The sequence below is a fragment of the Pleurodeles waltl genome, chromosome 6 (assembly GCF_031143425.1).
Source record: "Pleurodeles waltl isolate 20211129_DDA chromosome 6, aPleWal1.hap1.20221129, whole genome shotgun sequence".
Classification (NCBI taxonomy): domain Eukaryota; kingdom Metazoa; phylum Chordata; class Amphibia; order Caudata; family Salamandridae; genus Pleurodeles; species Pleurodeles waltl.
This window is the reverse complement of record NC_090445.1, coordinates 1,439,269,452-1,439,296,727: the sequence shown is the minus strand read 5'-3', so window position 1 is coordinate 1,439,296,727 and position 27,276 is coordinate 1,439,269,452. Positions and strand designations below refer to the sequence as shown.

Genomic DNA, 27,276 nt, shown 5'->3' with positions numbered 1-27,276 from the left:
GATGTTAGCGAGGGGGCTCATGTAGACATTGAAGAGTGTCGGGCTGAGTGATGAGCCTTGAGGTACGCCGCAGATGATCTCAGTGGGTTCTGAGCGAAACGGAGGGAGGTAGACTCTTTGGGAGCGGTTTACGAGGAAGGAGGCGATCCAGTCCAGGGCCTGGTCTTGGATCCCGGTGGAGCGGAGGCGGGTGATTAGGGTACGGTGACAGACGGTGTCAAAGGCAGCCGAGAGGTCAAGAAGAATGAGGGCGACTGTTTCACCGTTGTCCATCAGGGTTCTGATGTCGTCTGTGACTGAGATGAGGGCGGTTTCAGTGCTGTGGTTGGTTCGGAATCCGGTCTGTGAGGGGTCGAGCAGGTTGTTGTCTTCCAGGAAGGTGGTCAGCTGTTTGTTGACGGTCTTCTCTAATACTTTGGCTGGGAAAGGCAGAAGGGAGATGGGGCGGAAGTTTTTCAGGTCGCTCGGGTCAGCCGTAGGTTTCTTTAGTAGGGCGTTGACTTCGGCGTGTTTCCAGCATTCGGGGAAGGTAGCAGAAGAAAAAGAAGAGTTGATGACGGTCTGGAGGTGCGGGGCGATGATGTTGTCGGCTTTGTTAAAGATGAAGTGCGGGCAGGGGTCCGAAGGGGCGCCGGAGTGGATAGAGTTCATGATGGATTTGGTTTCTTCCGTGCTGATGTGGGTCCAGTTGTTGAGGGTGATGGTCGGGGATGTGGGTTCGGTGGTGTTAGGTTGGGTCTGGTGTCCGAAGCTGTCGTGGAGGTCGCTGATCTTGCGATGGAAGAAAGTGGCGAGGGATTCGCATAGATCCTGTGAGGGCGTGACGGCGTTGGCGTTGGCGCTGGGGTTGGAGAACTCCTTGACGATGCTGAAGAGTTCTCTGCTGTTGTGGCTGTTTTTGTCCAGTCTGTCGGTGAAAAAATTCCTTTTGGCAGTGCGGATCAGGTGGTGGTGTTTGCGGGTAGCGTTCTTGAGGGCGGTCATGTTGTCAGCGGTGCGGTCCTTGCGCCAGGCTTTCTCAAGTGCGCGACAAGTTTTCTTTGATTCTTTGAGGGTGTCAGAGAACCAGAGGGGTTTCTTGGTGTTGTTCTGTCGCTGCGAGCGTTTGAGGGGAACAAGGTTGTCTGCGCAGTTGGAGATCCAGTTTGTGAGGTTGAGGGCTGCGACGTTGGGGTCGGTGGTGAGGGTGGGTTGGTTGGTGGCGAGTGCGGCGAATAATTGATGACATTTATTGTAGGAGCAAAGATGAGGTGGCTTCATTAGTTAATGCACATCACAATGTGTTTCAAAATGTGTTAGATACTTTATCAGTATCTACATTTTGCACAGGATATGAGTAAGAGAGGTGATCTTATTCAGAAGATTGAAATAATTGGGAAAGGGGAAAAAGAGGAGATTCTTGTGAGGAAGTAGTGGGTAGAAGAGAGCAGTATTTTTCTGTGAGCTTCATTATGGGTGTAGAATTCTGCTTTTCTCCCACTCTTGCTCCAACAGTTGTCCACTTGCTGAGACTCTCTCTTTGCTGTTTTTGCATCTCGGGGTGCCCTGAGGGTCTCTGGTGGAAGGGAGAGAGTGTATGTGGCAGTGGACCTTGCTTTGAACTTGTGTATGCGGTGGTAGCCCTATATGTGGCTATGTAGATGTGTTCATTTCTGACTGGTGTCAGAAGATACATGCAGACAGTAGAGTCCAATCCATAACAGTGGTCCAAAGAAGTGGAAGGTAGAGAAAAGGTATACTTGGTGTACATCGTTATGTGGTTCCCCCATGCAGACTTCCTGAGCTAAACCCTTATTGCTCTATTTAGGGAATGTAGATAAATGAGACAAATCATTCGAATAGTCAAATAATAGAACAGTGTAGCTTTATAGCATTGTGAATCACTCACAATGATCCTATACTCAAAGTCTATACATTTCCTCAAGTGTATGATCTTTCCTTGTGGCTTTCTGGTTTTTCATGTTTTATGCATTAGAGTCCTGCAGGTTCCAATAATCTCTCTTTAGTGGTGATCTTGATTTCTCTCTTCCTTTTTATCTTACATCCTACGCAGCTTTTATTCTCTCCCATTGGCCTATGATGAATCCTTAATATTATTTATCTGAGTTTCATTTCGTTCCCACAGTTCCATAGGGGAAGTTCCTAAACTGGCTGGGAACTGTGCTAGGTCTCTGGGTTCATGGAGTCTGATGAGCTCTCATATATTGCGACCCTCTTCGTAACTGATTCTAAGACTCTGTGTATTGCTACTAGTGTTTAAGTCAAGGTCTTAATGCCAAGAAAGCTTTGTGTTTCATGTTGGTCGCTGACAAATCATCAGCAGATTTTTATATCTTGATTCCATCCAATAGGAATGGCCTGTTCTGGTGTGCTGTTTATAATACCTGCCTCACCGGTTTATGCTTCATGAAACAGGCAATGATGGACCCAGGGCACCAATGGCTGCACTTTACTGGATTCCAGGGTTTGATCCTGTGGACTCTCTGAAATTACATTTGGGTGGAGGGGGCAGGAGATGTTCAGTAGCTTGGGTAGCCTTGATGTCAGGAACATTTTGGTAGATATTGTCACTTTGAGATTTGTGAGTTTTTGTTTCAATTGCCATACTTCAGGCCCCACTCCAGGCTTTTTTGAAAAACATTTTTTATTGAATTTCAGAGGATGCCATACATTCTTAGGTTAACAGCAAAGATTCTCATACATAATACATCTCAGTGGACGTAGGTTGTTATGCAGAGCTCGTAACATGTTATGGAGAAATATTTATAGCAGAACACCCTACGCCACCCTCTTTCCCCTCCCATCATGCATCCATGGTATCGGTTATGTATACATGTGATCTGGTATCAACTTGTATGTTTTTGGGGGCTATGCTTGGAGGAGGACAGTCAGCGAGGCCCGCTTGAAATAGTACAGTGTAATCATGCATCAACGGAGGTCATGTTGATAGGGGGACCTTTCATCTGTTGACTTTTAGTGTGTAACATGGCATCCCATGATCGAAGATCCTCGTCTAATTTTTCATCTGTATGCACACTTTTCATACGGATTTCCTCCACCAAACCCCATTCATTCACATATCTAAGCCATGCTGTATGTTGAGGGGGCTCTGGAGAGAGCCATCCAATAGCTAAGCGACGTTTCGATAGTGTAAGACGCAATAAGATACATTTTCTACCAAGTATTCTCTTGGCCGGGTCAGGAATGAGACCTGTCATAACTTGTCTTATAGTTAACTTGATGTGCCACCTGAGGCTCTGTTAATGTCCTCCAAAATACGCTCCCGGTAGGAGAGCAATTTCTCAGTCCCATACCATATGTAGGAAAGTGACCCCCGGGGTTCCACAACGAGGGCAGGCAGCCGAACGTGCTCTGTAGATTGCATGTAATTTCAATGGAGTGAGGTAAGTTTGATGTAAAAAAATTATATTGCGTTAACGTGAATCGGACGTTGGAACTGGCCAGTCTTACTCTGGTGAAAATCTTTACCCAGTCCCCCACAAACAGAGGTTCCGGGACAACCTCTTCCCATTGGGTCTGAACCCGTAGCGGGGCACTGGGTAGATCATTCTGCAGTGCTCGATTATATCTGAGATACCAAGAGTTGCTCCCCTCTAACTCGTAGGATTGTGGAGAGTGTAGCGGATGGTGGAGTGGCATCCTGAAATGTGGGCCATATCTTCCTGGCCGTCGGTGAGATTTTACAGTACTGTAAAAATTGACCTGGCCCTAAACGAAAGGTGTCAAACACTTCCGTCATTGAAATAAAACGTCCCCCCTTGGTAGAGATCTTCTAGGATGGTGCAACCTCCCTTCCACCAGCAGGGAACCAATATAGATTCTGCAATTTTGCGGAATGGTTGTGGGGCCCACAGAGACATATCAGGGGCATAGGGGGCACAACAAACTACCCTGGTGACTGCATTCTCCCCCAAATACTGGCTACTTGTCGAACCACATATGGGGTGTTGGGGGGTAAGCTGGTTCCCCTCATTAAGAGGGATGGCAGCTCTTCTGTCACGCAGGAGCCTTCCAGCAATTGTTTCTCCCAGGAGGTATCCAGTGGAACCAATATATTGCGTGTTGCAGGTGAGCCGCCATGTAATCGGGCCTCCAACCCCCCTTTCTCCCATGCCCACTGCAGGGTCGAACGTCTGATTATTTTACGTTTATCTGCCCACAGCAAATCAACGATATTACTGTCTATTTTCCAGAAGTACTCTCTAGGGATCTTATAGAATGACCCTTGTAAGGGAAAAAGGCAACGAGGAAGTAAGACCATTTTCGTTTTAGCGATTCTCCCCATAAGTGACAAAGGCAGTCCCTGCCAGAATTCTACAGAGGTCTAGAGACTTGCTATCACTCTCCCTATATTAAGTTCCTGGAAGGATTGTGCCGTGGGTGCCAGCCAGATTCCCAGATATCTCACATCCATGGTCTCCCATGGCCGCGCCAACCGTGGGAGGGTTTTGAGGGTCCTTCCTGCCAGTGAGCCCAAGGGGAATAATTTAGGTTTGCAGGCGTGAACTCTCAGATCTGAGACTCTCTAAAAATCCAGCAGCAGTAGCATGAGGAGAGGCACACACACTTCAGGGTTCTCGCAAATATAACAAGGTGTCATCAGCATATAGGGAGCCTACATGTATGGTCCTGCCATTTGGAATGCCCCATGGGTTCAGTACTTGGCAAAGATGTGCTGCTAATGGCTCCATAGCTAGCGCGAAGAGTAACAGCGAAAGAGGGCAACCCTGTCACATCCCTCGACCAAGAGTAAAGATTGATGAGACAGTTGTCCCAGTCTTCACCCTAGTAGTGGGTCCGTGTAGAGGAGCTGGACACATTGTACATAAGCTGGCCCAAAACCAAGTTTATGCAACACCTGCCATAAATATTGCCAGTGCAGAGACTCAAAGGCCTGTGCTGTATCTAGAAAGGCTAAGGCCATTTCCTCCGATTGAGATTGTGTGGAATGATAGACATGGGCTAGCCAACGTAAATTATGTAAAGTGCTGCGTATAGGAATGAACCCGGATTGGTCCGAGTGCACCAGGGAGGACACATAGGGTAGAAGGTGGAGGCAGCACCTTAATGTCAATGTTCAGTTGGGATATTGGTCAATATTCCGCCGGTGCAGTGGGCTTATTCTGTTTAGGGATCATAATTATAAGTGCCTTGCGCATTGTGGGTGGAAGCCGGCCAATATTCAAATATTCCTCAAAAACTTCAAGGGGTTAATCTGCCAAAATATTGGCATTACTATGATAAAGCTCCGCTATGAAGCCGTCATTACTAGGAGTCTTCGAGGTTTTAAGCAAATGGATTACTGTAACTAACTCCTCCATAGTAATAGGGCGGTCAAGGTTCTCGCGGGCCTCCGACATCAGCCCTGGGAGAGTCACCAGCTGGAAGGAGCTGTGGAAACAATGTTGCGAGAAGAGTCTTCTTCGTGGATGCAGATTGTCGGTTCCTGGAGGGTCCAGTCACGGTTCCAGTGGCTAGAAGTCAAAGTAGAGGTTGCAGAGGAGTGCTGCTGGAATCTTGCAAGCCGAATCTGAGGACCCACCCATGAGAGAAACCCCCAAAAAGCCCTGAAAGAGGGATTGGTCACCTAGCCAGATGACCACCTATCAGAAGGGGGCTAATATCACCTGCCTGGCCTGGCCACTCAGATGCTCCCAGAGGTCCCTGCCAACCTTGGATTCAAGATGGCAGAACCCAGGGACCCTCTGGAGGAGCTCTGGGCAACACCCCTAGGGTGGTGATGGACAAGAGAGTGGTTACTCCCCTTTCCATTGTCCAGTTTTGCCCCAGAGCAGGACCTGGGGGTCCCTGAACTGACATAGACTGGTTTATGCACAGAGGGCACCAAATGTGCCCTTCAAAGCATACCAGTGGCTTGGGGAGGCTACCATTCGAAAGCCATGTAACACCTATTTCCAAAGGGAGAGAGTGTTACCCACCCTCCCCCAAAGGAAATCCTTTGTTCTGGATTCCTGGGCTTGAGCTGTTCAAGCAGAAGGAGGGCAGAAATCTATCTGCGGGGTGGCAACAGCTTGGGCTGCCTGGAAAACCATGGAAGACTGGTAGGAGCAGTGCTGGGGGTCCTCTAAGGAGCCCCCAGAGTGCATGGAATCATACTGGCAACAGTTTTGGGGTATGATTCCCGCATGTTTGATTTCCAAGCATGCCCCCTTAGTTCGGAGTTACCGGTATGTAGCTGGACATAGGTAGTGACCTAAGTCCAGTACACGCATAAAACGGCGTCCCTGCACTCATGAAGTCCATGAAAATAACACTGGAGTTAGTGGGGGCACTCCTGCTAGTGCAGGGGTGCTCACACACACAGGTACTTGCACCCTGACCTCTGGGCTAGGAGGGTCTGCCATAGGGGTGACTTATAGTGACCTGGTGCAGTGACCTGGTAGTGAAAGGGGGCATGCACCCTTGCATGCAGGCTGCAATGGCAGGCCTGCATAACACTTTGCAGGGGCTCTCTATGGGTGGCATAATGCATGCTGCAGTCCATAGGGATCCCCTGGTACCCCAATGCACTGGGTACCTAGGTACCATATAGTAGGGGCATACATGGGTTCACCAGTGTGCCAAATGTGGGGGTGAAAAGGTTCCAGCAACCAAGGTAGAAGAGGGAGAGCATAATCACTGGGTCCTGGTTAGCAGGATCCCAGAGTACACAGTCAAACACACTGACAACAGGCAGAAAATTGATGTAACCATGCCAAGAAAGAGGGTACTTTCCTACATAACCCACTGCTTCCCAAACGAAGAACAAGAAGGCTAACCTTGCCCAGATGAGGCTTCATTGTCTAAGTGGAAATATCTGGAGGGTTCATCTGCAGTGGAGTGGTTACTCCCAGGTCTATGTTCTACTATATAATCCATTCCCTGTAGGGATAGGACCACCTCAACAGTTTGGGATTTTCTCCTTTCATCTGTTTTAACCATAGAAGGGGATTGTGGTCTGTCTGAACAATGAAGTGAGTACCAAAGAGGTATGGCCTCAGCTTCTTCAATGCACAGACCACAGCAAAGGCCTCCCTATCTATGCCTGACCAACGCCTTTCCCTGGGGGTCAACCTTCTGCTTATGAAAGTAACTTGTTGGTCTTGGCTCTTAGTGTTAAGTTGAGATAGAACTCCCCCCACCCGTACCTCAGAAGCATCTGTTTGTACTTTGAACTTCTTGGAGTAGTCAGGGCTGGAGTAGTCAGGGCTTTTTAACACAGCTGCAGAGCACATGGCCTCTTTGAGGTCTTCAAAAGTTTTTTGACAGCTAGCTATCCTCAGAACTTTCTTAGGCATCGTCTTTGAGGTGAGGTAATTAAAAGGGGCTACCTTGGAGCCATAGTTCTTAGTGAACCTCCTGTAGTACCCAGTGGGGCCCAAGAAGGCTCTCACTTGGGTCTGTGTAGTAGGAGGAATCCAATCTAAAATAGTTTGGATCTTCCCCTGTAGTGGATAAATCTGGCCTCCACGTCCCAGGTGGCCCAGAAACACAACCTTCTCCTGCCCTATCTGGCACTTAAAGGCCTTGTTAGTGAGGCCTGCCTTTTGCAGGGCCTCTAAGACATTCCCGAGGTGGGCCAGGGGGTTATCCCAGGTGGAGCTAAAGAAAGCTATAACGTTTAGATAAGCTGCGCTATAGGCTTCCAGTCCTTGGAGGACAGTATTCACCAGCCTCTGAAAAGCGGTAGGTGCATTTTTCAAACCAAAGGGCATCACTGTAAAGTGATAATGCCCTCCAATGGTTGAAAATGCAGTTTTTGCTTTACCTTCATCTGATAACTTGATCTGCCAATAGCCTGTAGTCAGATCAGATGTGCCAAGATACCTGTCAGATGCCAGTGTATCCATGAGCTCATCTGCGTTAGGGATAGAAAGAGTGTCAGTTTTTGTGACAGTGTTAAGCCCTATGTAATCAACACAGAACCTCATGTCTCTTTTCCCATTGTGAGAGTGTGGTTTTGGAACCAGCACCACTGGGCTAGCCCAGTGGCTGTCGGAGTGCTCAATGACTCCTAGGTCCAGTATCTTGTGCACCTCTTCTTTGATGCAGTTTCTAACATGGTCCGGTTGCCTGTAAATTTTAACTTTGATAGACAAACTGTCCCCTGCATCAGTGGTGTGTTCACACCATGTTGTTTAACCAGGTGTCAGAGAAAACAGTTCTGATAACTGCCCTAGGAGGTTCCTGCGGTCTTCTTTCTGAGATTCAAGAAGACAATCTGCTAGGACAACCCCATCCACTGGGCCGTCAGCTAGAGTAGAGGTCAAGGAGAGGGTCACTCTCTTCTTCCTGTCCCTCGTCAGTGGCCATGAGCAGGGTCATATCAGCCCTGTCAAAGTAAGGCGGTTCACATGAGGCACCATGAGGGAGCTTCTGGGAGTATCCCGGTCAACCACATAGGGGACCTCTCCCTTTTTCTGCACTGTAGTGTCCGGACTAATCCACTTGTCTTGGAGTGCTTGCGAGCCACAGGTTCTAGGACCCACACTTTCTGCCCTGGCTGGTAAACAGTTAAGACAGCCTTCTGGTCATGCCACTGCTCCTGCAGTTCCTGGCTGGCCTGAAGGTTTGTAGTGGCCTTTTTCATGTTCTCAGCCATTCTGGATCTGAGACCAAGTACATAATCCACAATGTCTTGTGCAGGGGGCTTGAGAGGTTGCTCTCAGCCCTCCCTTACAAGAACAAGTGGACCCCTAACAGGGTGTCCAACAGAAGGTCAAAGGGTCTGTAGCTCACTCCTTTCTGAGGAACCTCCCTGTAGGCTTAAAGGAGGCATGGCAGTAGAACATCCCATCTCCGTTTGAGTTTTTCTGAGTACCATGATCACGCCCTTGAGAGTTTTATTAAACCTCTCTCTACCAAACCATTGGTTTAGCGGTGGTAAGGGGTGGCGAATTTGTAAGTTACACCACATTCCTTCCACATGGCTTTACGGTATGCAGTCATAAGGTGCACTACCTCTTTTTGGAAGCCCACTCTGGAGAAAATACCTAGGAGGGCTTTTGCCACTACAGGAGCTGTAGTGGTCCTTAGATTTATACTGGTGGTGATGGTGGACCATGCCACCAGGTACCCAGAGGCTATACCTCTGTTTCCAGAGGCAGTGTGTTGGTCTAGGGGGCCAACAATATCCACCCCAACCTTCTCAAAGGGAACCCCAACTACTGGCAGTGGAATTAAGTGGGCCTTTGGAGTGCCACCTGTCTTGCCAACAACTTGACAGGTAACACATGAGTGACAAAACTCCTTTGTATCTTCAGACATATGGGGCCAGTGAAAGTGTGGGACAAGCCTGTCCCAAGTCGTGCTTTGCCCCAAGTGACCTGCCAGGGAAATGTCATGGGCAAGGGTCAACAAAGATTCACTATTCTGAAGAGGTACTATCGATCTCCTGGTGGCACCAGGTTTGGGTTCCCTTGGCTCTGAGTATAAGAGGTTGTCTTCCCAGTACACCCTGTGGGTGCCACTGACATCCCCTGCTCCCTGAAGGACAGCTTGCTGTCTTAACCCTTCCAGTGTGAGACAGGTTTTCTGTGCCATACTGAATTCCTCCCTTGCAGGCCCCCCACACCTAAGAGTTCAGCTGTGTCAGCTTTCAACTCTTCAGGTGTAGGTTCTTGCAAAGAAGTGGATTCCACCTCCTCAAAGGGGAATCCTCACTGGAGGGTGGGGTAGGGGGCATTTTTTCCCCTTCTACCCTTGGCTTTGGGAGCCTCTTGGGCCATTATTTCAGGCTCCAAGTTTCCTTTTCTTTTTGTTTTTTGGCCTGTGCCCTAGTTAAAGCAAAAATATTCCCTGGGATGCCCAGCATTGCTGCAAGGACCTCCAACTCTACCTCAGCCCAAGCTGAAGTCTTCAAGTCATTCCCCGGTAGGCACTCTACACTACAACTTTATTAGGACTAGTAAACCCTCCACCCCCAATGAAATCAACAACTGTAATGGAGTGGCACACAGTATTGTTGTGGGTGTCGGTCACTTGGTACTGATGGCCAAGTGTTGCTCAGGGAACACCAGTTTTTCGGTCACCATAATAACCACGGCACCTGTGTCCCTGTAGGAGTCTGCCTGAATACTATTTATCAAGGGCAGCAGCCAGTACTTACTCATATTAGGGGGACAGGCAGCAAAGGAGGCAAAATCAATGCCCCCATCTGAGACTAAAACAGCCTCAGTAGTCTCTCTAATGAAACCAGCCCCCACTACACTTCCTAAAGAGAGCCATGCTACACCCTTTGACTGGCTGTTGCTCCCAGACCAACCACTACTGCTATTACTAGGGGCACTAGTGGTAGAGGTGGGGGTTGTAGTGGTGGGTGGCTTGGTGCCTTTCGTAGGACAGGAGATGTCTCCTGGCCAAGACTTTTGTTTCTGCAAACATAGCACCAAGGCTTTTTGTTGTGGGAAGAAAAGAAAGAGGTTTTGGATCTACTGCAGAGGAATTTTTTTGGGCCTGATGAAGACTCTTTAGGTTTGTTTTTGCCCCCACCCTTGTCCTGGAACTTACCTGCTTCCCTTTTCTTATCTTTGTCACCCCCTGTGTGAGCTTTTCTCCACACCCTTTTTCTTACCCATTTATCTGCTTCTTTCTCAGTTCTTGGGGAGAGGTCCGATCTGAGCCTACCAAGTACTAGTGCAAAAAATCTGACACACAATTGTTCAGTATATGCTCTCTCAGAATAAGATTGTATAAGACCTCATAGTCACGGACTTTGCTACCACGTAACCAGCCTTCCAAAGCCTTCACAGAGCAATCCACAAAATAAACCCAATCGCAGGAGAATTCTTTCCTGGTCTCCCTGAACTTGATAGTGTATTGTTCACTGATGAGACCAAAACCATTAAAAAGAGCAGACTTCAATACTGTGTAATTATCAGCATCCTCTACCCTGACAGTGAGGAGTCTATCCCTCCCCTTGTCAGAGAAGGAGAGACAAATGATAGCAGCCCACTGTCTCTGGGGTCCCCTCTGTACGTTACAGGCCCTCTCCAGAGCAGAGAACCATGTGTGAATGTCATCCCCCACCTTGTAGAGGGGGACAACCTTAATGAGGTTTCTGGAATCAAGAGTCCTCGCTGACCCTAGCTTCCCTGAAACCAAAATTTCTGCTGCCACCATGGGGTGCTAACCCCAAACCCTGCCTCTCTCTCGTTCCACTGCCAAGGCATCCCTGTCTAGGGCTAGCTGTTGCTGCTGCAGCCTCAGCTTGGCCTCCAGTTGCCTGAGTTCCCTATCTAAAGAACCCCCTGGATTTGTGCAGTAGCTCTCCCCAAATGCTGAGGAGGTGTGAGAATGGGCAGAGGAGGATCTGTTCCTATTCTGGGACACCCTCTGAACTAGCCCTCTAATGACAAAGGTGTATCTACTGTTATGGCCCCCCTTTACACTACTGACAGTGCTCCTAGCAGGAATATGGGTGTTCGGAGACGTTGCCTGATCCTCCCTGGGTGTATCCTGACCCACCTCAGTAGCTACATTTTCTTTTTCTAGCACGGGTGGGGGATTAGAGTCTACTTCACCCTCCTCCGCCTGGATACCAGCATGTTCCTGGTCATCCTGAAGGAGCAGGCCTAGAAGCGGAGTCTTGTTGAGATTTCTTCCAGTCTTCAGCTTTCTTTCTACACACAACTCCCTCAGCTCTCGGAAGGTAATTTCCTCATAAGGAGACTCTATGACATGAGCTGTGTGCTCTGCTGAAGACATGCCAGCTAGCTTGACTGTTGTAGGGTCCCTAACTACTCTAACTAGGTCCCCAAAAAGGCGTTTGGAGTAAGGGTTATGCCTAGACCCTTCTCTTACCCAAACCCAGGAGACTGTTTCTCTGTTACTAGATATAGTGTAGACCCCTAGCTAGTAAGTGGTCTTTTCTGTGGAAAGTAGCAAGTGACAGAGTGGTAAGGCAATTGCAAGTGCTATCCCACCACTGCACCACCAATTTAGGAAGCTGGACCTGTGTGTGGTGGGTAACTAGGGTACTTACACCTTATACCAGGTCCAGGTATCCCCTCCTAGTGAAGTGTAGGCAGTGTCTAGAAGCCAGGCTCTCTAGTGGTAGTTGTGGATGGGCAACCAAAGCTCATCTAGGAGACATGCAAAGCTCATGCAAAAACCACTGTAGTCACACAGTACTTACACACATAAAAGAAAACACTCAGTTGTACAAAAACAAAAGGTACTTTTGGTCACAGAATACCACAAAATACTAGATGGGCAACCATCCAATATGAAAGTGGTAAAACACTAATTATATACACTTGTAAACAGTATTAGGCATAGAAAATGTTAGAAAACAGTGCAAATGTAAATAACCAATAGTTGACCCTAGGGGGTGCCAAAACCATATTCTAAAAAAATGGAATGCAAACACAAGACCCCCACCTAGGTAAGTGGAATGTGTAGAGGGGAACTGAGAGTACTAGAAGACCACAGAGGTTAAGTAACACAGTAACCCCCAAGCGACCAGGAAAGCAGGAGTAAATCACTGGAATTTCCCCATACCACCCAAAAGGAAGGAAATGAAGACACCCAGACAAGACTGCAAGAAACCAGCGGTGGATTCCTATAGAGGAAGTCCTGTGGAGAGAGGGGACCAAGTCCAAAAGTGTGAATGGAGTCCAGGAGGAGTAGGCGCTACTACTCACTCACCTATACTTGCAGGAGTTGGTTGATGGGGAGGAAGAACAGGTCAGCACTGGAGCTGCAGAAGAGTTCCTGAGGAATGCAGATGATGTCCCACGTTGGAAGGAAGATTGCAGAGTAGACTCTGTGCAGGAATTCCACCAACAAGCCTTGACAAATTCGCAGTTAGTGGAAAAGTGGTGCTGACGGGTACCAGCAAGGCCTAGGAGGACTCAACCCAGGAGTGGGAGTAACAGAAGACCCTCAGCGACAGAGGGCCCACATGAGCGCAGGCAGCACCCACAGGAGTCCAGTAGAACAAGGACACAGAAGTTGCAGAAGAAGCCCACGCAGCGCAGCAGAAAGGGATCCCATGCCGCTGGATAACCACGCAGAGGGTTGTGCGTCTCAGGATGGAGTGCTGTGGGCTGGAGCTGCATGAAGCCTGAAGTTCCGGTGGAGGCGATGCAAACAAGCCTTGGCAGCTGCAAGAGATGGGGCGCACACGGGTGCTGTCCTGCGTGGGAAGGCAAGGGCTTACCTCCACCAAAGTTTGACAGATGGCAGAGTGACGTCTCTGCAGTTCCTCGACCGTCATGCAGGGACGGGGGCATTCACACTTCCTATCTCGCAGGCCGTGGGGGGAGGTGGGGTCATCTGGAGATGCAATGTGCCATGCAGGCACCAGGATAACGCAGGATGATCCCGAACGAAGACGGGAGCTCACAGGGGTGCGACTAGCCACCACCCCTGCCCCCCCCTCACCCCACTCTAGGATATTAGCCAGACTTTACTTCATGTAGTCTACTCTCTTTTCTACTCCTCTGATCTTCTGTGAAAGGCAGTAAACGTCAACTTTAAAGATTTATCATCTGTTGTAAGTTCTGCAATTTTAGAATTCACTGAGCCCTCTTTGTCTTCCACCACATATATCTCCTTATTAAGTAAAAAAATAATGAATGTCTTTGCACTAGCCGCTGTCAACAAGGTTGTTTTAGCGCCTCCCACTACCCCTTTGAAGAGGAGCCATCTCAAAATGTAGGAGCATTCATGTTCTTTTTTTGTTCTCCTGCTCTGTGTGGTCGTTACATTTGCACAGAGTTAATCACAGTCATGCAACCATTGAGAAATAGGGTCCTGTCAGTGTAAACACCTACTACTGTCCTTAGCTCCTTTTGAGATGCTATAAACTTGGGCACCTGCTCTTTATCGGAAGATTTTATATTTCGTTGGACATCTCCCTCTGTTAGGAAAAAGAGGAGGAGGGGTGGGAAGATGTCTATTCAATTTTATACCAGTTTGCACAGATACACTGTTAATTGGGAATAGGATTAAGTTGTAGGGCTTTGTATTAAATACCCCAGATTGCTTTTAGCCCTGTATTTGTTCTGTTTCCTCTGTGTTTGTAGGCTGATTTTACTTGATTCTCTTTTTGTTTCACATCCCCTTTACACAGTCTTCATATCGGGTCAAGGTAGTACATTTTTGTTTAAATATCTGTCTCTGTCGCATGATAACTCTGAAAACTACTGGTTGTGTAATATGAAAAATTCAGTTGTCTCTTTTGATGCCATGCAGTAAAGTAACAATTTGTGACTACATTCCGAATATGACAGAACTCTGATAATAATCTCTCTTGGTATGTTAGGATTCTTACCAGTGTTTGGATTGAAGCTAGGCTGCGACTTTGCCACCTTTTGCAAATTTACATACAGGGTTTGGAAGAAGGCAGAAAGTGGTATTTCCAGGGTTTGAATGCCTTTTTTTGTTTAAATGTGGCCCTTGTTTATTTTCATGTTGCTTATACTGGTTTTATGCAGAATCTCTGTTCATCTTTGTTTCTATGTACTGGCAAGTATAAAATATTTTACTAAATGATGCGTCTGAGAAATTGTATTTAATGTTGTGCTTTTTTTCTTTTTAAGCAAAAAGTCACCTGTTTTCCTTTGATGCTTAACCATGTATTATGCATATAATTAGGCAGTATTATAAATTGCCTCAGTTGTTTCCTTTTACAAATATGAGGCCCGTTACTATCCTGGAACCACCGTCAGTAATGCAAACTGAGCTCACAGCTCAACGAATTTCCTAATAGTAAAGGCTTAAGAATTAATGAAACATATATGTTGGAACAACAGATACATATGGATTAAATTCTTGCCTTTAGTGGCACACGGGTCTCTTCTTTCACAGCTCAATAATGTGTTACTGTAAACAAGCCAGCTAACATTTTTGTGCTGCAGGGGGTTGGGCTTACTTGTCCAGTGAGCAAAATAAACTTGAAACTTGTTGTCCTTGACCCAAAACAATATGTCAGTGGTGTTTAGTGATGGTAATTCCACAGCCCTGCTTCTTCATCTCTTTCTCTACCTTGTGGGGGAAGGCATCAGTCTGGCCACTGACCTGGGGGTTCTTTCCTTCACTTACCTCTGGTGAAGGGCTCATTGTAATTTTGAATGTGTGGCGTGTGTCACTGGCCCGATCTGTGCAACGTGCTCTATTGTGAATGGGGCCAGGTGTAGGGGCACTGTCTCTTTCATGGGGAGTCTCACAGTTTCTCCATCGTGTCCTGCGGTCATCTTCCCTCCAATGTCTCCAGCACTTCCCAGAGGTCTTTCTCAGGAACCTGTGCCCTCCATGCAGTTCATTTCAATCAGGTCTGTGAGGCTTAGGGAAGTGGAGGGGGAGGACGTCCTTTTCCCTTGATGTACGTTTGCTCTTCCAATACGTATTGTCAGCCATGGAATCTCTGTAGGAGCAGAGGGCACCTAATCCACCAAACGCCATCTCAGTTTTGCTCTTCAGGGTGAAAATTGTCTATGGTATTGAGCCTTCCCCTGGCAGAAGCTGCAGAGATTTAAGCAGAGGTGGCCTGCTCTTTCGGCAGCCTACTCATGCGTCTTCATCATGTGATCATCATTGATATTCATGATCATTGCAGTGTATCTTGATGTGTATGTATGTGGCAAATATAAATTCATTTATTTATTCAAATATACTCGTCGGAGAACAAATATTACAGATAAGTAGCATACTTGTACCATTAACATTTAAGCCCTGGTGTGAGACCCCGACATTCCAGGGTACGGCAAAGCTATAGTAATGTTTATTAATTACAACACATGCACTAGCGGTCAACAGGTGTTTGATTATTCACTTGGGATGAATATACGGTCATAAAAGGCAGGGGGTGGGTCAATGAGGTAGTTGACCTTGTTAGTAGACAATGAATCATCCCCTCACAGAGTGAGAGAGCTCGAGCTCAGGTTACATGCCAGCGGGGATAAAGGAAAATCTTGTATTGGAACAGCATTGTGAGTGTTCCATGTGAGCATACTTGTCTCTGTTGCATGTCCTTTGCCTGCTTTGACTGAGAGGCGGGGAATTCCTGATTGCCCACCTCTGTTGCATAGGACTAAAGAAGCCACAATGTGTCAAATAATCCTTTTCCCTCTGCCTTGGGCTAGAGCATGAGGCTTCCTCTCTGTCGTCAAACCCTTTAACCTCCACCTGACACCATGCTACCCATGTGTGAAGATGATCTGTTATCATAGGACCAGACCTCTTTGCTGCTACTCTGGCCCTCCCTCCTCCAATATAAGACTCACTCCAAAAGTATTGCAATGAATGTTGGCCCCAGCAATAGAGCTACCTGTTAAGGCTTCAGGCCACAGTTCCCACTAGAAATCCAGCTTTCATTAACTGTGGAACTAGACTAAGAACTGAGAAGGTAACCAAAAAAAAAAATTTATTTCTGTATAACAATGACTTAAAAACTGTAACTTTATTCTAATCAGTATTACAATACAACATCTGAATTCTATCACACCCAGCTATCAAACTAACATTCCCCTGCTCCTTGTCTTTTTAGGCAAAGAAGGTCTCTCTGTTAGAAATGTTATGTTATAATAACTTTGAGAGTTCTCGTACACAAGAGGTTTCTTGATGGCTGGTGGGAAACAGAACTGTTTTAGTATTCATCTATAGCTATAAGCCAGCTACCGATAATCCTTATTTTTATTATTTTTTTTAAACAGTTTTAAGCTTTCCTCAATGGACTCATACACACAATAGATTCTAGCTACTCGGTCATTATTTCCATACCTTGGTAGCAAAGACACAAAACGTGCGTCCACCTTTCCTGGATTTGCCAAATCTGTGGATTGCCGGTAGATTGGTAGAGAAAGAGAGCAACGCGCGTCAAGGCTTACAAAAAGAAATACTTTTCAGAAGAAACCATTGGCATAACCAAAAATGGTGCAATACACTGTACACAGCATTTTAAACAGAATATCATTACTGACAAAAGTTGGTGATGGGACTAAAGAAGAAGGTGAGAATGACAGTATTTTTAACTCATTGTCACTCAACAAATAATTAGGAAGTCTAGGCAGGGGTTTACATAATCTAGCCCCGTACCTATAATAACTAATACCACCCACCTTGTTTCATCTTCATGAGGTACGGCCAAAATTTCCACAGGACCCTCTTTTGAAGAGAGTTCAGGAATACACTAGTGTTGATGCAAGGGCAAAGAAAGACCGTCCGGACTCTATCTTTGTCTGTATCCAGTGGCACAGTTGGGGCATCAATTTCACTAGGCCTTTGTCTAACCACAAGTCTGCTTTGGCATTCAACACCAATACATACATCAATTTTATCACTATTGAGGTTAATCATTGGATTAACTGATGCTGCCATATCACTCCAGCTGATACATTGCTGCAGATGTATTCCTGGGAAAAGATCATCAGCCTCTCAAAATCTAAAAATCTTTTGGGGTTTAGGCCCACTGAGTGAATGATCTTGGCGAGCTGTGCTACTTATAGGTTGAATAAATTTAAGGAGAGCGCTGAGTTTTCCAGAGTACTACAAGTCAGTGAAAATACGTTGAGGTAAAGAGAAGGAACCAAACTGATTGCGTTTGACCAGTTAAAAAGGAGCTGAACTGTGGCACTGCAGAGCCAGTGACTCCAGCTTACAGAAGTCTTTTCCCTATGACGTAATGGTCAAATGTGAAATGGATTGAGTAAAGAATCAATTTGCTGACACAATAGCAGTCTGCAGGCACATTAATATGAGTGGCAACAAGCCAAAAAAACTGATTGTAATGCACCAGCTTCCAAAACTCTTGGGGCCAGATGTAGAAAAATCAGATTTTGCGAATCGGAAATTGCGAGTCGGTGCGACTCGCAATTTCCGAATCGCAAAATCGGATGCAGAACGGTGTCTCAGACACCGTCTGCGTATCTCAATGGGGTCGCAAAGACCCACCTCATTAATATTAATGAGGTGGGTCGCATTTTGCGACCCCATTGAGATTCCCTGCACTCACAGGGATGGTGGCCTGCTAGAGACAGCAGACCTCCATGTCTGTGACTGCTTTTTAAATAAAACAGTTTTTTTTTTTTTTTTTTTTGTACTGCAGCCCGTTTTCCTTACAGGAAAACGAGTTGCAATACAAAAAAAATAACAAAACCATTTGGTTCTGGTTTTTCAGAGTAGGCAGTGGTCCATTGCTCTGAAAAAACATTAATGGCGACATTCACAAAGGGGAAGGGGTCCCATGGGGACCCCCGCCCTTTTGCGAATGGGTTACCACCAGTGTGACACTGGTGGTAACTGCGAATTGCTTTGCGACCGCTTTCGCGGTCACAAAGCAATCTGCATTGCGGTGCGAGTCGCAAATAGGAAGGGAACACCCCTTCCTATTTGCGAGTCACATTCGCATTTTGCGAGTCCGTACTGACTCGCAAAATGGGAACGTGCATCGCGATGCGTGTTTTGCATGGCGCAAACTGCGATTTTCGCAGTTTGCGCCATGCAAAACGCTACCTACATCTGGCCCTTGGTGAGATAGAGGATCTCGCAGATTGCATATGGCTACATAGCTGTTTCACCACAGGACCTTCTAAAGTCCTGGCAGGGCTGGTAGAAATATAATAGCTGGATTTGCATTGTGTTTTGTCAGGATTGGGGAGTCTACTGCTGATTTAAACTGATATGGAATCCTACCAGTCTCCACAGACAGATTTACAGTTGTTCTCAGCAAATTTAAAATGTAGGCCTTTGTGTTTTTTAAGGAATGCTGCGAGCACGGGCTCAGAGGGAGCTTCCGAATTGAGCTGCTTAAGAGCACACTGAAAGTTGTTGACAATGGAAGATTGTGTATCGCATTACTAGTGATAGTGCCCACCGGGCTATCTCCCACATAATTGCAGTTTTCCCCCCATGGATATCGTTCCTGCCTTTATGTTGGAAATGTTCTCCAGAAAATAGTTGTTGAGTCAAATACAAACCTCTTGAGAGAGAACAGTAAAGGTAAAGATGATTGAGTGGTCTGTCAATTCTTTTTGACCTGTTTCTGTGGATTGGGAGCAGGGATTATTATATTAGACTGAAAGGTTATTTTTCTGGATAACATCCCAACCTTGCATTGTTTTGTTGCCTAACTTTTTGAATGCAAGTGTTGATTGTTTATCATAGCTAAAACGGTTTGGGGCTTTTTACTCTTCTATACCCCATTGAGCCTCACTGGAACAATCATTTAACCCGACTTCTGTTTTGTGGCTCACCTCTTCCATCCTCGTATCAGCTTGCTGTCTCTCCCCATTATCCATTCATTCATTTTATACATAGCACTATCCAGAACTATGAACCTGCACAACCTACCTCACTACCGTCGTATCAACAACCTATGTTTGGTGCATCTACTTCGTGGGCTTACTCTTGCCATTTCCTGGCAATATCGTTGCCCCATTTTGCGCTCTCGTCATTGGTCAATGGCATGCATAGCTTATTCCTTTTCCGGTGTTTATCCCTCCACGAGAGCACTGCTCTGAAGCGAATTTTCAGGGTGAGCACAAGTGACTGGAAGGAGCTTTTCCGGCTCCCTGTCGCCTCGGCAGATTTATGGAAGCTGATAACCCGTATTATAAACTTAATACTTGAATATGTCAGAAGGCATAACCTTTCACAGCTCCAAGAGGGGACGCGGCATTATGATTTACTAGCACAATTGAAGTTAGCAAATGGAAACCAAGCCGCCCTGCTCCGCTGTGCTTGCCACTCGGATTGGCGACAAGGTGTACACGTTCCACGCGCATGCACAGGCACAAAGAGGGCTTGTAATAACATCTGTCTGGGAACACGCTTTTACTTGTAGGAGCCCGGGTGTTTCATTCAGTCCGTGCTGCCACTGGTGAAGTCTGTAGTTCACAGCTGCGGCTTTGATGTGACAGAAGCTACCATGCAAAGAGGATTTCAGCTTTCAAGGGCATGCGGGAGACTGTTCAAAGGCTGCTCCACCATTCAGGTGGTGGTATTACTGGCCCTCCGAAACCACGGAACAGATAAGCACCCCTCCTCTTTCCAACAAGCTGCCCCTGAACCCCCCATCATGTACTCAAAGCACTGTTGGACGTGGGAATATTTCATCAGAACAGTTGACTGATAAATGCACGTAAGTCCTCCCATCATAGTTTTGCATTTCTCTTTATGCAGAACTGAAATGCCGTGACCCTTACCCTCGTTGTTTCTACATTTCACTACTGCCACCATTATGAATCATATGCATCGTCCCCAAGAAAAACCCTCCCTGCTATAATTAGAGTGCTGTATCCAGCAATGACCTCCACCTAGTCCGAAAGCAGGCTGTGTCTCCCCCAGCCATCTTGTCCTAGCCTCGTTTCCTCGTTATCCGCAATTATATAACTGCCCGAAACCTCTTCCAACCTCATAATTTCCCTAGTGATTTTATGGCCATCCAAATAAAACCATACGATCAAGGTGAAAGGGAATGCCATGGGAGGTGAAAGATAAAGCAAGCATTGACAAAGCCGGTAGGTCTCGGCAATCCGAGAGTTATGGGCGTTGACAATGTAAATGCACTTCTGTACGGCTCTGGGGCCCTTTTTATTTGATATATACACATAAGCTTTAACATTTCCAACTGTATAGCTGTCAGATAGCCGAGACCTAGAGGCTTTGCCAACGCTTGTTTTAGATTTCCTATGAATCATAAGGGGCACCAATGTTAAAAGATTTGCTATAGGCATTATTCACTGTTTCCAGACCTTTTCTGTGAACTCATGCCAACACTTTGTACCAGATTTTCAAGAGAATACCATATCATAACAGCATCATTTACCATGTAGTGCTAGGTGAGTCCTCACACATGTAATAACGGGGTATTGGAATCATACCAGTTTCTACTGCAGAGACAGTCAATTGATGTACATCTTGGTCCCACAGCTCTTGAGGACAGTTCATTGCCCCCACATATTTTTTCAAACCCCGTCCTGGATTCCCTCCATGTCCTGCAGATTTTGACAAATTCCTGGGGTAGCCACCCTTCATCTATAATCTTTTCTGCCATTATGCACCAGTTTTTTTTTGCCAGGCTTTAGGTTGCAGAAGACCTCAACTTCCCCATAGCTGTTTAAAATTCCTGTTGGTCACCATCAACCCAGTATTCTATAATATCATACTTCAAACATATGTTATCTCCCCATATTCCCGACCACCATTGGGTCCAACTACAGCTTACCCTATCTACTCACAAATTATCTCCCCCTCTCAGAAGTCCTTCAGTCAAGGACATTACCAAAGTATATAAGTGAACGTGTCCCCCTGTCAGCAGCCTGACAAAAATAATAATCGTCTGCCCTGCCTGACAGTATCTTCTGTGAACAAGGGCCAGATGTACATTGCAACAAGAAAAAAGCATTTTAGTATGTACAAACCCTATTTTGCGATTCAGTAATATATTTACTGAATCGCAGAATAGGTTTGCGAGTCATAATTAGGAAGCGGCTTTCCCTTCCTAATTGCGATGTATGATTGTTTTGTGAGCGTGAATGTGGTCACAAAACATTCACAGTTAGCACCCATTTTAACCCTTTTCCTTGGTGAATGGATGCAAAAAACTTTTTTCAGAGCAGGCAGTGTTCCCAGGGATCACTGCCTGCTCTGGAAAAAATAGAAAGAACACTTTTCATTTTTGTTTTTAAAAGGCATCCAGTTTTTCCTTAAGGAAAAGGGCTGCATTTAAAAAAAAATGCTTTATTTAAAAACAGTCACAGACATGGTGGTCTGGTGTCCCCAGCAGGCCATCATCCCTGTGAGTGTAGCCATTCCCAATGAGGTCGCAAATTGCGACCTACCTCATGAATATTAATGAGCTAGGTCATTTGCGACCCCATTGGGAATGGCAAACAGTGTGAGGTACACTGTTGTACAAGTGGTTTTGCGACTCGCAATTGAGTTGCAAATTGCGAGTTGCAAAATTCTGGGTCGTACATCTGGTCTATAGTTTATTGGACTCAGTGGACTATTATCATCCTGGGCCAGCCAAAAGGCAGACTTTATTGCAACAGTTTGAGGAATTCCACAGGCCTTCCCCTAACCAATTCCTGAATGACTCCTATGTCTGACTCTCCCGTTTTTCTTTTAATCCCCCCAGGAAATCACATCTGTTATTTGTCAGTGTTCTGTACATCGGGGGCATCATTTTTTTCTCAAGTCTAGTGGACAACAATCTCTCTCCCAAGGTTGAGGTATCTTCGATTTCAATCGAGTCTTTGGTAGACTCGTATCGTGGATACTGGAATCTCAAAATCATCTTTGATTGTTTCAGAGGAAACGGCTGTAGTCCCATACATCCCAAAACTTCGAGATCCCTAGCATATCCCATTTGGCAAATCCTCACAAGCCCCTTACTTCCTTTAATGTTTCACTATCCTAAAGGACCCTTTTACTTTCTTGCATACTTTCTTCTGTTGTCTTCTGTTTTCCTCATAATATCTTGTAGCCACCGAAAGAGACATTCAGCTTACCCTTAGCAGATACTCCACAAACGGTACAAGCATGTTGAAAACAGGATGCCGCTACAGATGTAGGATGATTTTGATACGTTCCTTAAGAGACTTTGGACATTGCGTTCATTATGTGAAATCGCTTGCTGGGACATCTCAGCGTGACACAGTACTTGAAATGTGATGTTTTCTTGTTAATCCTTGTATAATAAATTACAAAATATTTTTTTTAAAAAGATATCCATGATAGATATTATTGACAAGTCAATTTTTCAGCCTGTGCTTTCTTCTTAGATAGCAGCCTGTTTGCCATCTGCACTTCACAGCCACTGCTCGGGAGTGAAAAGTTTAACTTGTAGCTCCTGATTTGTTAGTTTGTTAATCTTGGACTAATTGATTCTTTCCCCCCAATGTTTTGCTTACAGTAGTGGAATAAGGTCTTGTTATTCGGCCTCACTCTCTGCTGTCGTTTGTTTTAGTTAGGGAGAACATAGACTTAGTTACTTCAATGTTATATTCACCACTTAAGAGAGTGATGGTTATTGATCAAATATCTCTTTGTCTTTGCTCCTGTGCCTTCACTCCTAGAATAAAGAAATTGAGTTTGAGGGGGAAAGTACTAGGCGACACCAAATAACAAATAAATATAAAGAGACACATTCTTTTTTTCTATTGCTTTTGCTGTAGCATACATTCGTAGTGAAAGCAATGTCTAACAATCTTCTAATGCATATTCTAAAAAGGGCTTAAGAAAGATTTCCAAGGAGTCTTTTAGCCCATAGGTAGAGCCCCATAGCTCAGGTAAAACCACAGAACCACTTTTCAGTGATGGCTTTAGTGTTGTGCTCACACAAAAGAAAGGCCATGAGTTTAGTAGATGTAGTGGATTTATTGTACATTCCAAAACAGCGATCCAGGGAATATGGTCAGAATCCAAACGGGCTTCTAATGAACCTAGGGTAAGTATGTTTCCAAAATCTTAGGCACTTGTAAAGTAAAGAGAAGGCTTGCATTTGGGTGGTGGTGGCAGCTGCCACTTTTTACGATTTACTTCACTGCAATCTAAATTATCTCTCTAATATTCAGGTAGGTGAAAAGAATCTCACACATGTTGTTTCTGTAGTCACCACCCCTGTAACAGTGAGTGTTTTTCTCCTACAGCCTAGTGGCCATTCCAGTCTTTGTCAAGCACAACATCAGCTTCCATGAAAATGGCTCGCTCGGTCGGTTTGATATCTCTCTTGGACTAAAGCAGAACATGGGAAAGACCGTTGAAGCACTTATTCTTACGGCGCACTTGCCCAAAGTGGTGCTAAACATGAACCTGACACCCGCACAGGGCTCCTATACCTTCGATCCTGTGTCTAAGGTAAGTGCAGCTTGGAGCTACGAACATTGTACATCCTGGGAGGTGATTGCCATCTGAAATGGCACTATGTACATTTTTGGTTTCATACTACAATCTTTTATGTGTAGAGACATTATTGATCACTGTGTATCTAGATGTGACAGGGCAGCAGGGTTCCCCAACAAATTATCCATCCCTGTCTTTTGTTGGCATAATTCCTTCTCACCAGGTAAGATTAGTAACACTTTGTGTTAAAGCTGTTAATATTGCTATAACTTTCTTTAATAAATCGATACTGTTTCCATCAAACAAACCAAGAAGAGGGCAGCTGAAGAACAGTATACATCATCCTATATTATACCGTATGTCTTAGCGTCTTGTTGACCACCATTAAGCTGCAGTAATAGAGAACATCAAATTACAATAATTAGCAGTATTAGACCTAAGAGTCTTTATGTTCGCACATGGTTCTAAATATTTCTCTTCTGCATTGTTGGTCTTCTTGCAGGTTAGGGTCTCTTCCGACAGAGGCAGTGGTATTATTTTTTTGATTATAATTAATCATTTTTCTGTATTTTCAATCCAAAATAGACAGATGGTAAAACAACGCCTTAAGAGGAATTATCTTCTTAGTTTCAGAAGCATTTGGTACTTGAATCCCAGTACGCTGTGCAGCAAAGCAACATTCGCCCTTGACTCCCAGAAAGCTCTGTCCAACTCAAGCCTTACTGTAGTGTTTAGTTCTCCACCAGGGCTGGGTTCCCAGATTTTCTTTGCATTGTATCCGTTTTCTTTCTATTCTACTATTCCTAGTAATATTGGTATATATTAAATAAAAGAACAGAGTTGTAAGATTACAGTTAAAGGCCATCAAAGAGTTGTCGAATAGCCCTAGGGAAAAAGAGTTCCAGGCTTAAATGCTTTAACACAAGTTTCTCCTTTCTCTGGAATCTATTCCAAAGGGGGTGAGGATCTTCAAACGATTCTGGGTAGTGCTCCTAGAGGTACAGACAAAAGAGAGTTGGGTATATATTAATGGACATGATGATGCTTTTTAAGTACAAAGCTGTTAACTATAAACAGTATTTTATCTTTCACTTGTAACCAACAGGGGTATTTTCCCAATGGTACATAAACGGCATTGTTTTTTGTGTACACAGCATTCTGTGCAAATTAAAGGAATTGAATGAGACCTGATGGGGAGAGCTCCCACATAAGGAAGCTAAGGACCCTAGTTCTGAGAAACTGGTTTAATAACAGGGGAGGCAAAGCAGGCAGCCTCCACACTAAGGGTGCTTTGGAAAAAGGCTTCCATATTTGAGCTATAATCCACTGACAGTTAACTTGCAGAGCCTGAGAGGGGTGACAAGAGGGGAACACTAGCCACCCTAATATTTGTCAGCAGTACACTTGGCTGTACTTCATTTCTGTGGTTGTACATGGATTTTTAAAAGGGGCAGAAGCTCCAGTAGTTTTAAAGCTTATCAAAGGCAATTTGAGGAAAACGTAAAAACAAGTCTAAAATGTGCATTAGTGAGGATAGCTCATGTTTTCAAAGCCATGCATAACACCTATTTCACAACATCCTACTCCTCTTTGAGGTAGTAATATTCCTGAGCAGTGTAGTCTGGTGGAGACTTTAGCTTGGAAGATTTGCGTACCAAGTGTTCTACTGCTGACACAGCCATTTTCATTAGACTCCTTCTACTATTTTCGTGGAATTGTGGAACCCATGGTATATTTGGTATTGACCACAGCTCTTTTAAAACCTGTCACTATGCACCAGAAAAGAAAGTATAATGCTCATATCTCAGACCCTGTTTGGTGGTGGTGAAAAATGGGTTTCCAAGCAACAGTCTGTCGTGCAGAGGAGTTGCTTTTTTCATTGCTTGTTTCATTCTTTTGTCTTCCTGGGACTTGTTCCTAACATAATAAATGGCAGCAAAATGTTAATGCGCCTTTTTAATGGCAGAGCAGTAACACATTCACCTCTCATGTTTGTATTTGTGGGAGGGGAGGCTCCCCAGCCTGATGAAGGAGTCTTCAGGCATATGAAGTTAAGAAAGATTCCAGCGCTGGAGGAATGTCAATTCCGTTTTTTTGCTGGCAGCACCAGTAATATTAAAATTTCTCTTTATACCATCTGTCTAATTTGCTCACATGTTATTAAAGATTATACACGTTCTATTTGTAGATAGTAGGAGTCTTTAATTTTGCTGAACTCGTTTCCTTCGATAGCCATTCTTCTATTTACTGTGTACCTCATCCTTATCCTGTGCTGCTCCCTGTCTCCACGTTAGGACACCTGTATCAGTTTTCTTTGTGGCACCTATTCTTGCATCTCTTCGTTTCCACTCCACACGTTTCCCCTCTAATCTGTTTACTTTAGTTGTTTTCAGTGTTTTGATTTTCGTTATAGAACTTGTTCTTTGATTTTCCTATATCATTCTCCCCTCCCCCCAAGTTATCTCTTGCTGTTTAATTGAGTTATTTTCTGCACTCTTGAGTATTTTTACTTACCAGGAGGATATTGGTTTTGAGTCTTGCCATTGTGCACCTTCTCCAGATCTTAGCGTTTATCTAGTTGTTCTCAACTGCATCTTTGAACTTCATGTTTTTCATTAGCAGTGATTTCTTTGTATGCATCTGGACTATGGTTGAACTAACTTATTTTCAGTTCACCCTTCTCTGTTTTTATTTTAGGCCTTTTCTAGCTTCTTCCCCTTGAGGTTCCCTTTACGATTCTGGTTTTCATTGTATAACTCCTATAATAGCTCGTAAAGTAGCTCAAAAGTTCCTTTTGTTTTGTTATGGGTTAATATGATGATATGATGGATGTCGGTGTGAACATTTGATGGGATGTACCGATCATAGTTGAGTGGAACCGCTGGTGCTTGTCATTTTCATTGACTGCCCCAATTATGGCTGCGATTTCTGCTGACTGGTATTTTTGCACCCACCATATCATGTCTGATCAGTGTCATGGTCCTGCTAATAAGGGGCTGACATTTACCTTCCAAGTTACTGCTGTCACCCTTTTGAGTTTAGTTGCCCAATACAGTTAAGAACAGCATATTTGTCAACCAGAATGTGATGACTGTAGGGAATCAATGAAAGGAGATGGTTCCCACTCCTCTCTTTCATCTAAATTGACTTGAGCTTTATGATGCATTTGTTCTTTTTCAGTAACAAAAATAAAATCCCTATATTGTTGAGTCTGTTCTCTATGTTGTCTTTTCCTTTGTATACGTGGCATCAATATAGCCGTTTGGTTTTACTGTCCCATACATTTGAGACCCAGAGCTTCACCTTAATTATGCTGCGTATCCTAATCATTTTCAGTGTAATTCAGAATGTTTGCATTTTGCAAAATGCTTGTCTCTAATATGGCACTTGAAATTTAGCACATTTTTCCCTGTTTTCCGTATTTATATTTTTCAGATTGGGAATTTTCAACAGGTATAGTGTAGA

General features: G+C 45.0%; 1 protein-coding gene across 5 annotated transcripts in view; it reads left to right on the top strand.

Annotated features, from left to right (window-relative positions):
- The window catches only part of AP3M1 (adaptor related protein complex 3 subunit mu 1), a 93,522-nt gene that overhangs the window by 50,862 nt on the left and 15,384 nt on the right, over window positions 1–27,276 (top strand). For all 5 annotated transcript variants that reach the window (XM_069240841.1, XM_069240840.1, XM_069240839.1 and 2 more), the window contains one exon: window positions 23,619–23,826. In XM_069240841.1, coding sequence (XP_069096942.1) covers window positions 23,619–23,826 — 208 coding nt within the window. The remainder of the gene's footprint in view (window positions 1–23,618; window positions 23,827–27,276) is intronic.